The following is a 13792-nucleotide window of genomic DNA, read 5'->3' as shown; positions in this document are numbered from 1 at the left end:
ATTCCACCCCCTGCCATGGCAGGGACACCTTCCACTGTCCCAGGCTGCTCCAAACCCCATCCAGCCTGGCCTTGGACACTGCTAGGGATCCAGGGACAGCCACAGCTGCTCTGGGAATTCCATCCCAGCCCCTCCCCACCCTCCCAGCCAGGAATTCCATCCCAATCTCCCATCCATCCCTGCCCTCCGGCAGTGTGAAACCATTCCCTGTGTCCTATCAGTGATCCAAGCCCTGGGATCAGCCAGCTCCTGAAGGATCCCCCCCAGCAGCACCCACAGCACCCAGCCCCTTCCCTCTGTACCTAAAAGCTCCACGTCCTCAGCCACCAGCTCACTGGCACTGCTGGAAACCGTGTCCAGATCCTCGTCCTGGACTTTGACCTTCCTCTCCTCCCGGTGTCTCCACACACAGCTCTCATCCACCTAAAAACCAGCAGCCTCCGTGTCAGGCCTGCTGGTGTTCACACACCACCTCACCCAGCTTTCTTTCCTTCCCTTTTTAACACTTTTTGCCATCAAAAGGCGAGAGAATTAAAGCAGAGCCAAGCGTGCCAACCTCAGGAAGTCAGGGTGACGCACACACACAGAGCTGCACTCCCAGATTCCCTGAACATTTCCAGGCTCCAAACAGAGCTGGGACAACAACCCCTGGCAGAGGCAGCAAGGTGCAGAGTCTGTTTGAAATGCAGACAGTGCACACTTGGGCTCAGATGGAAATGAAAGCAGAGCCATTATCTGCAAGAAGCCTTTTATGGGATTTGTCCCAGTGGGAAAAGAAGTAATTGGGAATATGCTGATAAGCAGGAGGCAGAAAATCAGCCTCCTGCAGCTCAAAGCAAATTACAAAAGCCAGCAGGAGCTGCATGAGAAAAGCTGTACCTTAAACAAGAAGCTGAAGCCCATCATCAGATAGGAAGGTGGAAGGAAATTCTTTTTCCCTGAAAAACAAAGGGAGAGTCTCATGAGGAGGTTTAGCAGCCATGCTGCCAAATTCCAAAATCCGTTTTTATGAGAGGCTTTAGGCTACCAAAAAATTACACTGGGGCTTATTTTATCCCTGGGATGAGAACAGGAGATATCAAAAGCAGCAGAGCTAATGAACTTCTGCCCAGGGCTCAGCTCAAAATGCTGCGGCAGCTGCCTGACGCTCAGACTAAGCCATTCCCAGCAGATTTCTGGGATCTGCTGCCGCTGACAGGACAGCCTCTGGGAAAACATCCCATTCCCACTGTCCCCTTGCGCCTCACCTCGGATCATGAAGCTCCCGGTGGTGAGATATTCTCCCGTGGGGGCAGTTTTAGAAACCTAAAAGAAAACCACGATGAACTGTCAAAAAACCTCCGTGACAGGAGGCCAGCATCAGGTGACAACAGCACCAAGAGGAACACTGGCTCAACACGAGCTGAACTCCCGAGAACAGCTCTGCAGCATTCCATATCCGAGGGGTTCTTCCTCTCCTCTGCAGGGATTTTTTCCTAAGGGATGTTTCAATCCGTGTTTTAGGAGTCCTGGGTGAGGAACTCCGGAAATAAACCCGGGACGTGCTCAGCGGCGCTCGGGGAATAAAACCACCGCGCCTCTTAGGCAGAAGCTCGATCCACAAAGTGTCTGTGGTCACATCCCCGTCCCCCGGGATGCTGTGGCTGCCAAGCTCCTGCCTGCAGTGCTCACCTGGCTGTGGGAGACCCACCAGGCACTGGTGACCACCCGGGCGTCCCAGGCGGCGCTGTAGCACAGGGCCATGGTCCCCGCCTCCGTCAGCGTCCGTGGTGGGATGGGCTCACCTGGGAACACCCAGCACCCATTAAACCCCGCCCTAATCCAGCCTGGCAGCTTCCCAGGAAGGATGGATCCCCAGGCCACTGCCAGCTCCTGTCCCCAGGGTACCTGAGGGGTTCTTGATGACGCAGCTGGTGGCTCCGTGCAGGTCGGCGTGCACGTAGATGTCGCCTGGGAAACGGGAGACTTCAGTCAGAGCCACACAGCCCTGGAGCCAGGGGAAGTCTCTGGCTTTAGATGGGAATGCCTGGTGGGGCTGCAAGGGGCAGGGTGGGGACACTGAAGCCTTTGAGCCCATCCTTGTCCCGGGGAGAATCAGCTTCTCCTCCTGAGGGAAGCCCATCCAAGCTGCTCTCACCCCATGGCTACGGGGAACTCCCACTGCCGAAATTCCTACCACCGAAATTCCCTTTGGTCCAGGGCCCAGCTCAAGGACAAAGCAGAGAGACCTTCCCACGTCACTCCTGGACATTCCCAGAACTGGGGAAGAGGAGGAAAACCCCCCCCAGCCCCTCCATGGACTCACCAGGTCGGAGGTAGCGCTTCACGATCAGCTCGTTCTGCTGCTGGTCCCTGCCAGCAATGACCAGGTAATTCTCAGAGCTGATGAACCACAGGAACTTCTCAAACCTGCCAAATTCCAGCAAACCCACCGTGTGAGAAACACCTGGAACTAACAGGACATTGCACAAGGTGGTTCTTGATACCAAACTCGGGATTATCCATCTCAGCATCCGCAACTGATGACACTGAAAACATTTTTTACTTCCACCCACAGGCCTGGGAGATAAAAACAAGGCACGGGAACAACTATAGCACCACAGGCCGTGAGATCTGGAGATGGAACAAGAAGCACCATCACCACAGTCCTCCTATTTATTTCCATTTTAATGGTTCAGTCATTAGGGCGATTAAAAGCTCTGAGGTTTTGTTTCATTGGTTTTGTTAAAGCACAGAAGCCCAGAATGGTTTGGGTTGGAAGGGACCGTAAAGATCAGCCAGTCCCACCTTCCACTGTCCCAGGACGCTCCAAGCTGGCCTTGGACACTTCCAGGGACGTGGCAGCCACAGCTGCCACCCCTGGGAACCATTCTGGGATTCTCTGACTCGGAGCAGCACTTTTAAGGAGACTCCAGGCAAAGTGCAGTGCTCAGAAATCCTGAACGACTGCACTGCCAAACCAGGGAAAACCCGTCCTGACACGGGACAGGAGAGAAGGGTGCTGGAGCTGTACTTGCCAGTAGACCTTCCTGGCTTTCTGGATGGTGGTGACTGTCTGAACTTCCCTCAGGGTTTGCTTGGTCTTCTTCTCAGCGGATTTAAAAGCCTGCGTGGAGAGAAAGCAGTGTCACCAGGCAGCAGGAATCCCAAAATTCCTGCCTGAACTCTGGGAAAGTTGGTAGGAAATGGCTCTGGACTTGAGCACAGCCGTGATCTTCAAAGCCCACCCTGGAGAGCTGAAATAACCAGCTCTTGGATTTTGGAAGGATTTCCACTGATTTTCCATCCTAAGTTCTGGTCTGTCAGTATCTCCACCTGCTCTGGGTATTCCCAATGCTGCTGGTGGAGAAGGAGGATCCATCAGGGATCTGCAATCCTCCACTGAGCCCAAAATGTCAAGAATAAACCAACCCTGGCTGATTGTTTTTCCCCCTTTCATGTTTTGTTAGGGCTGCTCAGACCAGGTCAGGATTTTCCTTTCAAACATCTTCTAAAATCCAAGGGAAAAAAAAAATAAAATACCTTTTCTGCAGCTTCCACTGTCTTCTGAGTTTTCTTGGCTGCGTGTCTTTTGTGATCATAGTACCTGTGAACCGCGAGGGTTTGGCACTGAAATCCCAGCAGATCCACTCCTGGATCCTCACCCCACTCAGCCCAGGCCTCTGCATTTTGTTTGGGCAGAACTGGACTCCAAATTCAGTCAGTGTGACGGCCACAGAGCAGCTGCTCTGCACCACTGGGCCTGCACAGGGGAATTCCCATCCCACAGCTCAGGACTAGCTGCTGTTTCCATTTTTAACTCTGATTTTTACCCTTTCCCCTGCAAAATTATCACCAACAACTGCACACCCAGAGGAATTTCTCCTCCAAAACCACACACCTGCTGAAAAGTCTTACTTTTTGGCATTGGCATAGGCAGACAGATTGAGATCAACATCAACCAATGAGGGTTTGTTTTTCTGAGGTTTCTTCAACTGTTTGGTTTTATTCTTTTTCTTTTTCCCCTTTGGTTCTTCCGTTTCTCCCTTCTCTCCATCGGCATCGTCCTCCTCCTCTTCCTCTTCAGAGAGCACATAGGGGTTCCTAAAAAAGATTAAAGACCCCACCACAAGATTAAGATGAGAGAACTGGCTGATTTTTAATCCTTGGTGCAATGTGCTCTCTAATTTAATTCTCTCAGAAGCTTGGCCCAAGGAGCCTCTAAACCCTTTTCACTGAAAGCCCCGCAATGCTTCGTGTGCCAACCTTTTCGGATCTTGGGGTCCGCCAAAATTGAGAGGGGGGGGGAAAGAAAATAAAAACAGAAGATAAAGAGTATTTCCAGGAGATAAAAGAGCACTACATATATTTTTATAGTATATATATAGTATATATATATATATAGTATATATAAAATATATATATAGTATATATATAAATATATACTATATATATAAAAATATATATAAAGACATATACAAATATATGTTTTATTATTAAAATAGAATTATTGTTTTATATTATACTATTTATTAATATTATATAAATACAGTTATTATATATATAAAGTATCTTTATCTACTTTATCAGTAGATAGAGTACTATATATATATATAAAATAAATATTTATAAAAATATATATTATTATATGTGTGTGTAGATATATATATATATTAAAAATATATACATATTTAAATATACATACACACACACACATGTATCTTGTTTTCCAGAAGATAAAGAGTACTTTCAGTCTTTCCAATCCGAGGAAACCGACTGAAAACAAGTTCATTCTCTAAACTGACATGCAGTTCTACTCTCACCTCCCTTCTGAAAACAAGGTGACTAAATCTTCCCGGCTTCACTTTGCCCCGCGCCAGCTTTTACACCGAAACTCCCGGGTGCAAAAGCGATTATTTCCGATGTTTCGTTTTTTTTTAACCCCGTAAGCTGCTGCTGCAGTGTGAGTTTCCCCCCGCAGGCGCCCACCTGAGCAGCATGGTGATGTGGTTTGTGTGCAGCTTTAACTCCTTGATGGCCGAGGCCACGGGGTCGCCCTGCGCCTGGGCCTCCTTGACGATGGCGCCGATCTCGGTCCAGTCGATCTGGTTGGCCAGGGCGCTCCTCACCACGCGGATGGCTCTGTCCACCACCTCCAGGTTCATCTCGATCAGCTCTCCCTTCAGCTGGTCAGCTTCCTTAGGGAAAGGGGCACCTTGGGGACACGGCAGCTACACGCACCCCGCTCAGCAGTGGCTTTCTTAAAGAAATGGGAGTGGGGAGGGGATCTGGGGATGGGTGGAAGTGGTGGCGCAGGAGAACGGGCAGCTCCAGTGCTGCCAAGCCCTGGAAGTGTTCCAGGCCAGGATGGGGCATGGAATTGGGGCTGGAGAAGAGGAGGTTGTGTAGAGACCTCACAGCAACATTCCAGGACCTGAAGAGGCTACACGAGGTGTAGGAATCTGTGCACTCTACCTCAGGAACTGTAGGGTTAGGACAAGGGGGAATGGCTTCCCACTGCCAGAGGGCAGGGATGGATGGGAGATTGGGAATTAGGAATTTCTGGCTGGGAGGGTGGGGAGACCCTGGCACAGGGTGACCAGAGAAGCTGTGGCTGCCCCTGGATCCCTGGAAGTGTCCAAGGCCAGGCTGGATGGGGCTTGGAGCAACCTGGGACAGTGGGAGGTGTCCCTGCTCCTGGAGCTGGATGGGATTGAAGCTCCCTCCCAACCAAACCATCCCATGGCAGTGTGATTATACTTTTTTTTTTTTTTTTTAATTAAAACCCACAATCTGTCTTACCTGAGCCTGCTGGAGAGCTTCCAGTCTGTGCTCATGGTCCTTCCGGACGTTTTCCAGTTTCTTCAAGGCTTGTTTTTCCTTTTAAACACAAAACAGCCAAAAAAACCAGAAATATAAATCCAAATGGCATCAGGGAATCACCACTGGAAATGTGGGAGCCATGCCAGCAGCCCAGGCCCTGGATCAGCACACACCTGCTGCAAGGCCTTCAGATCAATCTTCTGCCCCTCCAGCTTGGAGTAGAACTCATCTGTGGCCTGCAGGAGAGAACCGGGTTGGAGAATCCCCAGATCCTGGAGAATTCTGGAGGATCTGGCCTGACTCAGAGCAGGCACAGGAGGCTCCCTGTGGAGAAGGGGCTGCAAAGCACTGAAAGAGGTGACTGAAACAACCTCCAGGAGCTTTTCCCATCTCCCTTCCCATGGGATGAGCCCAGCAGGACATTCAGGGCTGTGTCTCACTGCAAACACAGAAGGAAAAAAAGCGGCCAAGCAATGGCTCAGCTTTTTTTTGGCTACGAAATGATGGCAAAGCAGCTGCTTTGGTTTGGGTGAAATGGTTGCAAAGGCGGATTCGTCTGCCCTGAATTCCTGCTGCTTCACTGGGTCAGTCAAACGAGCACAAAGATCCAGAATGTCCCAGAACTGCTCCTGGTGCTCCAGCTGTGCTTAAAGCACAAGATGAGGAAGGTTTGGGAATCATCAGATGGACTGGGGACAAGGGATGGAGGGATAGGACACAGGGACTGGCTTCCCACTGCCAGAGGGCAGGGATGGATGGGAGATTGGGAAGGAATTCCTGCCTGGGAAGGTGGGGAGGGGCTGGGATGGAATTCCCAGAGATTTGTGGCTGCCCCTGGATCCCTGGAAGTGTCCAAGGCCAGGTTCGATGGGGCTCAGAGCAGCCTGGGACAGTGGAAGGTGTCCCTGCCATGGCAGGGGGGGAATGGGATGGGATTTCAGGTCCCTTCCAGCCCAAACCATTCTGGGATTCTGTGATGAGTGAAGGGGATGACAGAAATCCAGGCAGGAAGCAGGGCAGGAGCGTGGAGTGGGAATTCTGGAGATCAGGGTCAGGAACAAGAGGCAATGAATGACTGCAGATGTTAATGAATGACTGCAGATGTTAATGAGTCCAGGACCAGGAAGGACAATGTCCAAACACCAAATCAGAGCCCGAGGCTTTCAGAGCGGTAACAGAAGTGTAAATGTCTGTCACAAGTGTAAACTCCAGACACAGCTCAGATTCCAGCTCTCCAGAACAAAACATTTGGAATTCTCTGACTGCAAATTCCACCTCCACCACAGGTTCCACGCTCCAGGAGCTGAGCTCAGGAGCCAGCACTGGCCAGCTGCAGCCTAAAATCCTGTCTGAGCTGCCCTTTTCTCCACAAACTGAATCATCCCTTCCTCTGCTCTCATTAACACTCCCTGCACCGTGTTTTAATTACTCCTTGCGGCAGCACTCAACTCAAGCACTCAAGTGCAGCATCAGCAAAAGCACTGTACCTTATTGAATGAGTCAAATTCCAAGTAGGGACATTTTGAATGTTGAGAAAACAAGAAAGGATGAAACTCCTCATATCTGTAAAATACACATTGGAGATTATCACCTGCAAACTGATCTCTGTTATGCAGGCTGGTAGCAAGAAAAGGGAAGAAACACTCTTCAGATATTTACGTGTAGATATCTTCTGCTGGTTTATCTGCTTCCAGACTTGGCTTTTTCTCCCTCTTCTGGATAACGTAACCCTGAAAGAATCCAAAAAATACCATTTGTCCGTGGAAAGGTTTAGGGATCAGCAATAAATAATTCCAGCTGTGCCTGACCCACTGGCTTGCCTTGACTCCCAGTTTCTTCTGGAGAAAGAAGTGAACTTCTTCCAACCCTCAGGACTATCCCATAAATGCAGAGTTTGTGTGCAGAATTTATTAAAACCCAAGTGTGAATCTCCCAGGATTTATAAACTCTGCCTGTGCATTACTGAATTGCTGCCCAGCCTGTGGGAAGAAGCAATTTTTATTCCACCTGACAGCCAGGAATCAAATCCACAGCCGGGAAGAGCAGGAATTGCCCACCCTGAGGAATTCCTGCTTGCCACTTTAACTCTGCAATTCCAAACAACTGCTAACCCACCCCAGACCCACCTTTCCACTGAAGTTGTCAGTGAGGGCCATGTATTCTTCTGCTTTCTCTAGAGCTGAAAGAACCTTCTCAAGGTTTTCTGGAGAGAAAACAGCAGGAATATTTCAGCCCTGGTGCTTCACTCCAGCAGTCATTGCTCATTTGAAATAGGAGGCTAAGTTTACATCAGGGAAATTTTTAATATAAAAATCTATTCAGATGCTTTTAGCACATTAATTATTCAAGTTTCAGGAGGAAAAAAAAAGACCCCACAAATAGCAGCACTTTATGAAACTAAAGCTGCAGGGGCAAAGCATAAACCAGAAGCTGTGAGAAGTTATTTTTTACAGCACCACAACGCAGTAGGAAGGAAAAATCCCTCTGGATTTACGGCAAGTGTAAAGCACACGAGGAAAATAAGACTGCAGGAAAATATTTTCTGATTTTATGACCCAAATCTTTAATTTCCCAATAAATGTAAGGGTGCTGCTTTACCAAATCCCCAATGTTTGCTACAAATCAAGACTTGGATGTAAATTCTTCCTGTCAAACTCCCTTTGAACTCACCTCATGGTGTCTCACCATAAAACCATTTAGACTATAGGAACAACCTGATATTTTATCTGCAATTTATGCACAAATCAAGAGTTTTAATGTCAACAAGCCTGGTCCCCAAGCTAAAAAAATTAAAAATAAAACCACGTAGTCAGAACCAGAGGTTTACTCATCTCTTTAGGGAAAAAAAAAAAACAAACCAAAAAACAAAAAACAAAACACTATAAAGACATAAAAATCTCCATATTTGTGGCCCAGCCTTTAAAATACTACACCTTTATTTTCCAGATGTTGATCTATTTTGACAGCTCCAGAAAATCCAGCCTCTATAAGGCAGTGCTCAATGAGAGTGGCCCCATAAGCTGTTAAAAAGAAAAAACCAAAAGAAAGAGTGAATCTGTAGAAAATATTCACAACTTGCATTTAAAAGTGGCAAAAATCAGGGAAGGGGCAGGAGGGATGGGTGGGTAAAGAGGAGGGGCTGGGAAACAGCCAAAATTCCCACAAAGGGAAAAAACGGAGAGGATTTTGGAGTGGAGCAGCTGTGCCTGCTAATTGGATCAGTAGAACCACGTGAGGCCAAGCTCTCCTACATGACAGGAACAGAAACACCAAATTGCAGCAAAACTGGGATCAGTGGGGGACAATAATTAGCAATTACACAGCAATATTATTATTAAATAGCAATTATTTAGGAGGCCAGAGCAGAGAAAGAAAGGGGTGATGAAAAAGAGAATTAAGAGATGGGGGAAGTAATGCTTGGGTGTGAGTTGGAAATTCTCTGCTTGGGGCAGTGTTACCAAGTCAGGAGGAAAACCAAACTTGTTCTGCCGACCTCACACAAGACAAATTTGGTTCTGCGCTCAGGAGAACCTGACTTTACACTCACAGCTCGTGTTTGGTGCAAAATGCCCTGAGCTAGAGCTCCAGCAGAGCCACTGCCAGGCTCAGCTCTGTGCAGATGCCCTGGAATCAATAAATCCCTGTTTTCCAAGGCTTAGTGGAAGCTGTCCGTGCCCGTGGCAGGGGTGGAATGAGATGAGCTTTAAAGTTCCTCCCAGTCCAAAGCACCCCAGGATTCTGTGATAAGTTATTCAGATTTTCCACAGTGAGTGACCTCATTTCATCCCTAACAAAGCCCCACTACTCACGAAGGAGTGGGTTCAGAACCCTCTTCAGCTGCTCCCCTTTGGGTGCATTCGATATGATTTCAGTTAACCTGCAGGAGAAAATGGAGAGCTGCAGTTCCAAAGGGTGTTTTAAAACAACACTGCATTGCTTAGAAGCTGCAAAACATTTCCAGCCTTAAAAAAATGAAATTAAAACCAGCCTGGATTAGGTGAGGAACTACCCAAAGATTTTCACAGCTCTGACAAATTTGGGTTTATCACAAGAAATATATAATTTATGTGCTCTGAAATTGAAATTACCTGCCCATGGTTGGCAGAGGCACAGGAGCTTTTGCACTGCCCACAGGAAATACACCATTTATTGTTGGAACCCTGGAAGCTGAGAATTCCAGGCTTTCTGTGCCCACAGGCACTGACCCCCAAGAAACACTGCATTGACCTGAGGCCGTGGAAAAGGCTCCCAAAATTGAGTGACAGCACTGGGATTGTGGGTGTGGGCTTTGGATAGAATGCGTGATATCACAGGGTGCAAAACTTAAGAGTTTAAGGTTTTAGAATATAGTAATACATATAAAGCAGGATGGAGGATTTAGAGCAAAGGCTGAGTCCTTCTTTTTCACCTTCTTCTCCACGGGTCTGGGTGGTGTTTTGTAATTGGGTAGAAAAATCCTCATTGCGGGCCAGGGGTGGTTGGTTATTGGGTTAAAAGTCAAAACAATTTAGGTGTCATTTCATAATTGGACAATTTGTGCTTGAAAGACCTTGGAAAGAGACAGAGCCACTTTTCACCTTGTTAGCTAGAACTCACAACTTATGAGACTGTAACATGGCTAAGAATTAACAAACATCCGAGTCCAAACTCAAGCTGCATCTCCTGAGCATTTAATCCGAGCTCTAACAACAGAAAAGATAAAACCCTCACAACTTCTGAGCTCTGGGAGTGAAGTTACCTGTCCAAGGTGGGCAGGGGCACAGCAGTTTTAGCACTGTCCACCGGGTACCGCTCCCGCACCGCAAACCTGACGTCGTCCGCCTCGTCCGTGCGGAACCTCAGGATGTTGAGGATCAGGTACTCGTGGTCGGTGAGGACGACGTTCCCCTGGGGGCACAGGGACGCTCGGTGAGGCCCCCCCGGTGTCCCCTGGCCCTGGGGACAGGGCTGGAGGTCCCCCTCACCCTGTCATAGAGCTCCACGATCAGGTGGTAGGCGGCCTCGTCGCTGCCGAACTGCAGGTCCACGATGCGGTCGATGCCCAGCTGGCTGACGCTCACCAAGCGCCGTGTCTTCAGGTGCTTCCGGCACTGCGGGGCATGGAAGAGCCTCAGCCTGAGCTCCCAGAGCTCTCAAATCACTGCTGCTTTAGTGGGAAACCCTAAAACTGTCGGCTACTGCTCCCCTGCTTTGTTCAGGCAGCTCCTCTCCAGGCCTGAAACTCAAGGACAGGAGAGGAACTCGAGGACGCCTGATTGCCTCAGGGCCCGAAAAATGTCAACAGTGAATTCATCCGGGGGGCAAAGCTGGAGGAAGGGACTTCATCACACGGAGGTGGAATTGGGCAATTAGGCTCTGATACGCAAATTAGACCAAACTTGTGTCTGTCCAAAAAACTCATGCCTGTCATCCATCCTGGGTGTACTCTCTGCCAACTCCTGCACTGGCTAAGGTGGAGCCTTTGGAGGCTTTTCAATAATTACCCACCTCTATCCTTTAACTCTGTCTGGCCTCTATTCTAGGCAGCCTGTCCCAGCATCACAGGGCTGGGGAAAATGTCTGGGAAACACCTGAAAACATCTGGGAATGGCCTGGCTGTGGAGCCCCCTGTGGCACCAACCACTTCCTATTTAACTCAAATATCACGGGAGTAAAAAAAATATTGGTAACTCTTTCATTTTTGTAATTACAAATATAATTGAGCCACATTTTTAACACGAAGACATTTTTTCCATGCTGTTTGTTTAGCTCAAGGAAGCAGCTGGTTCAAATTCTAAGAGTTTCTTTTGGGATTATCCCTGCATCCATCTCTGCCGTGGCAAGCCACCCCAGGGAATCTCTGCTGAGTCATTCCTGGCTGCACCCAAAGGATGAATAGATCCACGGGAGTCATCCCAGGCTGTATTCCCATGGATCTACCTGTGGATGCACCTGCAGGAGCCCAACCTAAAAGCTTGAACCCCCAGAGCTGAGCAGACTGAACAGAGAACCAGAGAACCACAGGCTGCTGCACCCAGCGCCTAAAAATTCACACAATCCAACTGGAATGACAAAGGATTTTGCTGGAGCAACACTCCAGAAGGTCTGGGAGGTCCAGAAGAGACATCCAGGACATCAGGAGCAGTTTTATAAATTGAAATATCCACTGTTTCAGGCACTGAACATCAGTGATGTGAGCCCACGCCCAGATTTGCTCTTCCCTTGTCCTCCGATCCGCCAGATCAGGATTCACCAGGATAATCCTTCCCTATTTTCTTGCCTCCGAGGACAGAACATGAACATTCCTCCTGGACATCCAGACATTTCACCAAAAACACCAAGCCCTGGTGGGTTTACCTTCATGGCAAAGCTGGAGGGCATCGTGTTCTTTGGCCACTCAAACTCGGTGAGGTGCAGGCGGATCCCGGATTCCAGCAGCAGCGTGGCCTTGCAGTCCGGCCTGGGGGGGCAAAACAAAGGAGCTGCACCCCAAAATCCCCGGGGATCCCTCCCAAATCAGGATATTCTGGGATGCCACGAGGCACAGGAGCAGCCACCTCACCCCCCACTGGTTTGCAGAGCCTTTCCCTCCCCACATCCTATTTCCTTTGGGTAAAAATTACTCCATTTTACCAAAATCCAGCAGAATTTCACTGAAAACGAGCCAGAAATCACTGCAGGCAATTAAAAAAAAAATAATCTAATTTTCACACAGCATTTCTAAAGAATTTTTAAACAGAGATATTTAAAGCTCTTACTTCTGCAGGCGAATGAGATAGGTCTTGTTATCCACATCATAAACGTTGTTCACCCTCATCCCCAACAAGCTGCCAAAAGGAAAACGAGGAATGGTTTGGGAGAACCCCAAAACTCAGCTGGCTGGAAAAAAACCCCAGGGGCAATTAAAGCACACAGAGGGGCAAGTCTTGATCAATTACCAAATTATATAAATTACCAAGTTATATAAATCACCAAGTTATGATAAATTACCAAGTCAGGATAAATTACCAAGGGGTAACCAAAAAGGGCAGCAAAGGAAGATGAATGGGATGAGCTGGAAACAACAGCCAGGGAGAGATGGAGAAACTGCTCTCGAGGCACAGCAATTAAGAGAAGGGAGAAAATTATTTGGAGGGATTTATATTAATGGATATAACGCAGAAATGCAGGGATGTAAAATGTACTGGTCATCCTGGAGCTCCTCTGGAGCCAGCACAGGGCACCAGTAATCCCAGTACGGGCACTGAACTGGTCTGGGGGTCTGAACTCTGCCACTTGCACAGCGCCCTGGACACCGGGAATGTGGCACAGCTCCGCAGGGATGGGAGGAGTTTCCCAGCTGGGAATTGTTCAGCCTGGAAGAGAAGGCTCCAGGGAGAGCTCAGAGCCCCTGGCAGGGCCTAAAGGGGCTCCAGGAGAGCTGGAGAGGGACTGGGGACAGGGGATGGAGGGACAGGACACAGGGAATGGCTTCCCACTGCAACAGGGCAGGGATGGATGGGAGATTGGGAAGGAATTCCTGGCCGGGCTGGAATTCCCAGAGAAGCTATGGCTGCCCCTGGATCGCTGGAAGTGTCCAAGGCCAGGCTGGACGGGGCTCGGAGCAGCCTGGGCCAGTGGAAGGGGACGGCAGAGGGGCTGAGGGGGCTCTGCAGAGCCCGGCCAGAGCTGAGGGGCAGAGCTCTGAGAGCAGGACACGACGGAGGAGCAGAACCCTCACAGCCCTGAGACTGGGGGGAGAGGCCGGGCCAGGACCACGGCGGGGACAGAACCAGAACCGGGGCCAGGACCCGGGGCAGGACCAGGACCCACCGGGCCGGGCCCCGCTCCCCGGGACCGCACGGGCTGGGGAATGCCGGTACCTCTGCCGCAGCTCGGCGAGCACCGCGCGGATATCGACGGTGCTGAAGCGGGACTTCATGGCGCCGGCGCCGCCCGCCGAGCCCCGCAGGGATCCCGGCAGCGGCCGCTCCGCGATCCCGGCTCCGCGCCGACCCCGCTCCCTCACGGC

General features: G+C 49.6%; 1 protein-coding gene across 1 annotated transcript in view; it reads right to left on the bottom strand.

The window, feature by feature from the left end:
- The window catches only part of NEMF (nuclear export mediator factor), a 19045-nt gene extending 5253 nt beyond the window's left edge, over nucleotides 1-13792 (bottom strand). The window contains exons 1-22 of the mRNA XM_066189180.1: nucleotides 13644-13792; nucleotides 12540-12608; nucleotides 12139-12241; nucleotides 10767-10892; nucleotides 10541-10689; nucleotides 9612-9679; nucleotides 8736-8822; nucleotides 7929-8005; nucleotides 7462-7532; nucleotides 7290-7365; nucleotides 5976-6038; nucleotides 5782-5859; nucleotides 4969-5177; nucleotides 3898-4083; nucleotides 3523-3586; nucleotides 3018-3106; nucleotides 2306-2409; nucleotides 1888-1950; nucleotides 1672-1784; nucleotides 1248-1305; nucleotides 880-938; nucleotides 303-423 (exon numbers count right to left, since the gene is read on the bottom strand). Coding sequence (XP_066045277.1) covers nucleotides 303-423; nucleotides 880-938; nucleotides 1248-1305; nucleotides 1672-1784; nucleotides 1888-1950; nucleotides 2306-2409; nucleotides 3018-3106; nucleotides 3523-3586; nucleotides 3898-4083; nucleotides 4969-5177; nucleotides 5782-5859; nucleotides 5976-6038; nucleotides 7290-7365; nucleotides 7462-7532; nucleotides 7929-8005; nucleotides 8736-8822; nucleotides 9612-9679; nucleotides 10541-10689; nucleotides 10767-10892; nucleotides 12139-12241; nucleotides 12540-12608; nucleotides 13644-13702 — 2092 coding nt within the window. The 5' untranslated portion in view covers nucleotides 13703-13792. The remainder of the gene's footprint in view (nucleotides 1-302; nucleotides 424-879; nucleotides 939-1247; nucleotides 1306-1671; nucleotides 1785-1887; nucleotides 1951-2305; nucleotides 2410-3017; nucleotides 3107-3522; nucleotides 3587-3897; nucleotides 4084-4968; nucleotides 5178-5781; nucleotides 5860-5975; nucleotides 6039-7289; nucleotides 7366-7461; nucleotides 7533-7928; nucleotides 8006-8735; nucleotides 8823-9611; nucleotides 9680-10540; nucleotides 10690-10766; nucleotides 10893-12138; nucleotides 12242-12539; nucleotides 12609-13643) is intronic.

Source organism: Chamaea fasciata, unplaced genomic scaffold (assembly GCF_029207755.1).
Source record: "Chamaea fasciata isolate MVZ Bird 193981 ecotype frontalis unplaced genomic scaffold, bChaFas1.0.hap1 SCAF_7, whole genome shotgun sequence".
NCBI classification, from domain to species: domain Eukaryota; kingdom Metazoa; phylum Chordata; class Aves; order Passeriformes; family Sylviidae; genus Chamaea; species Chamaea fasciata.
This window is presented reverse-complemented; position numbering and strand designations above follow the sequence as displayed.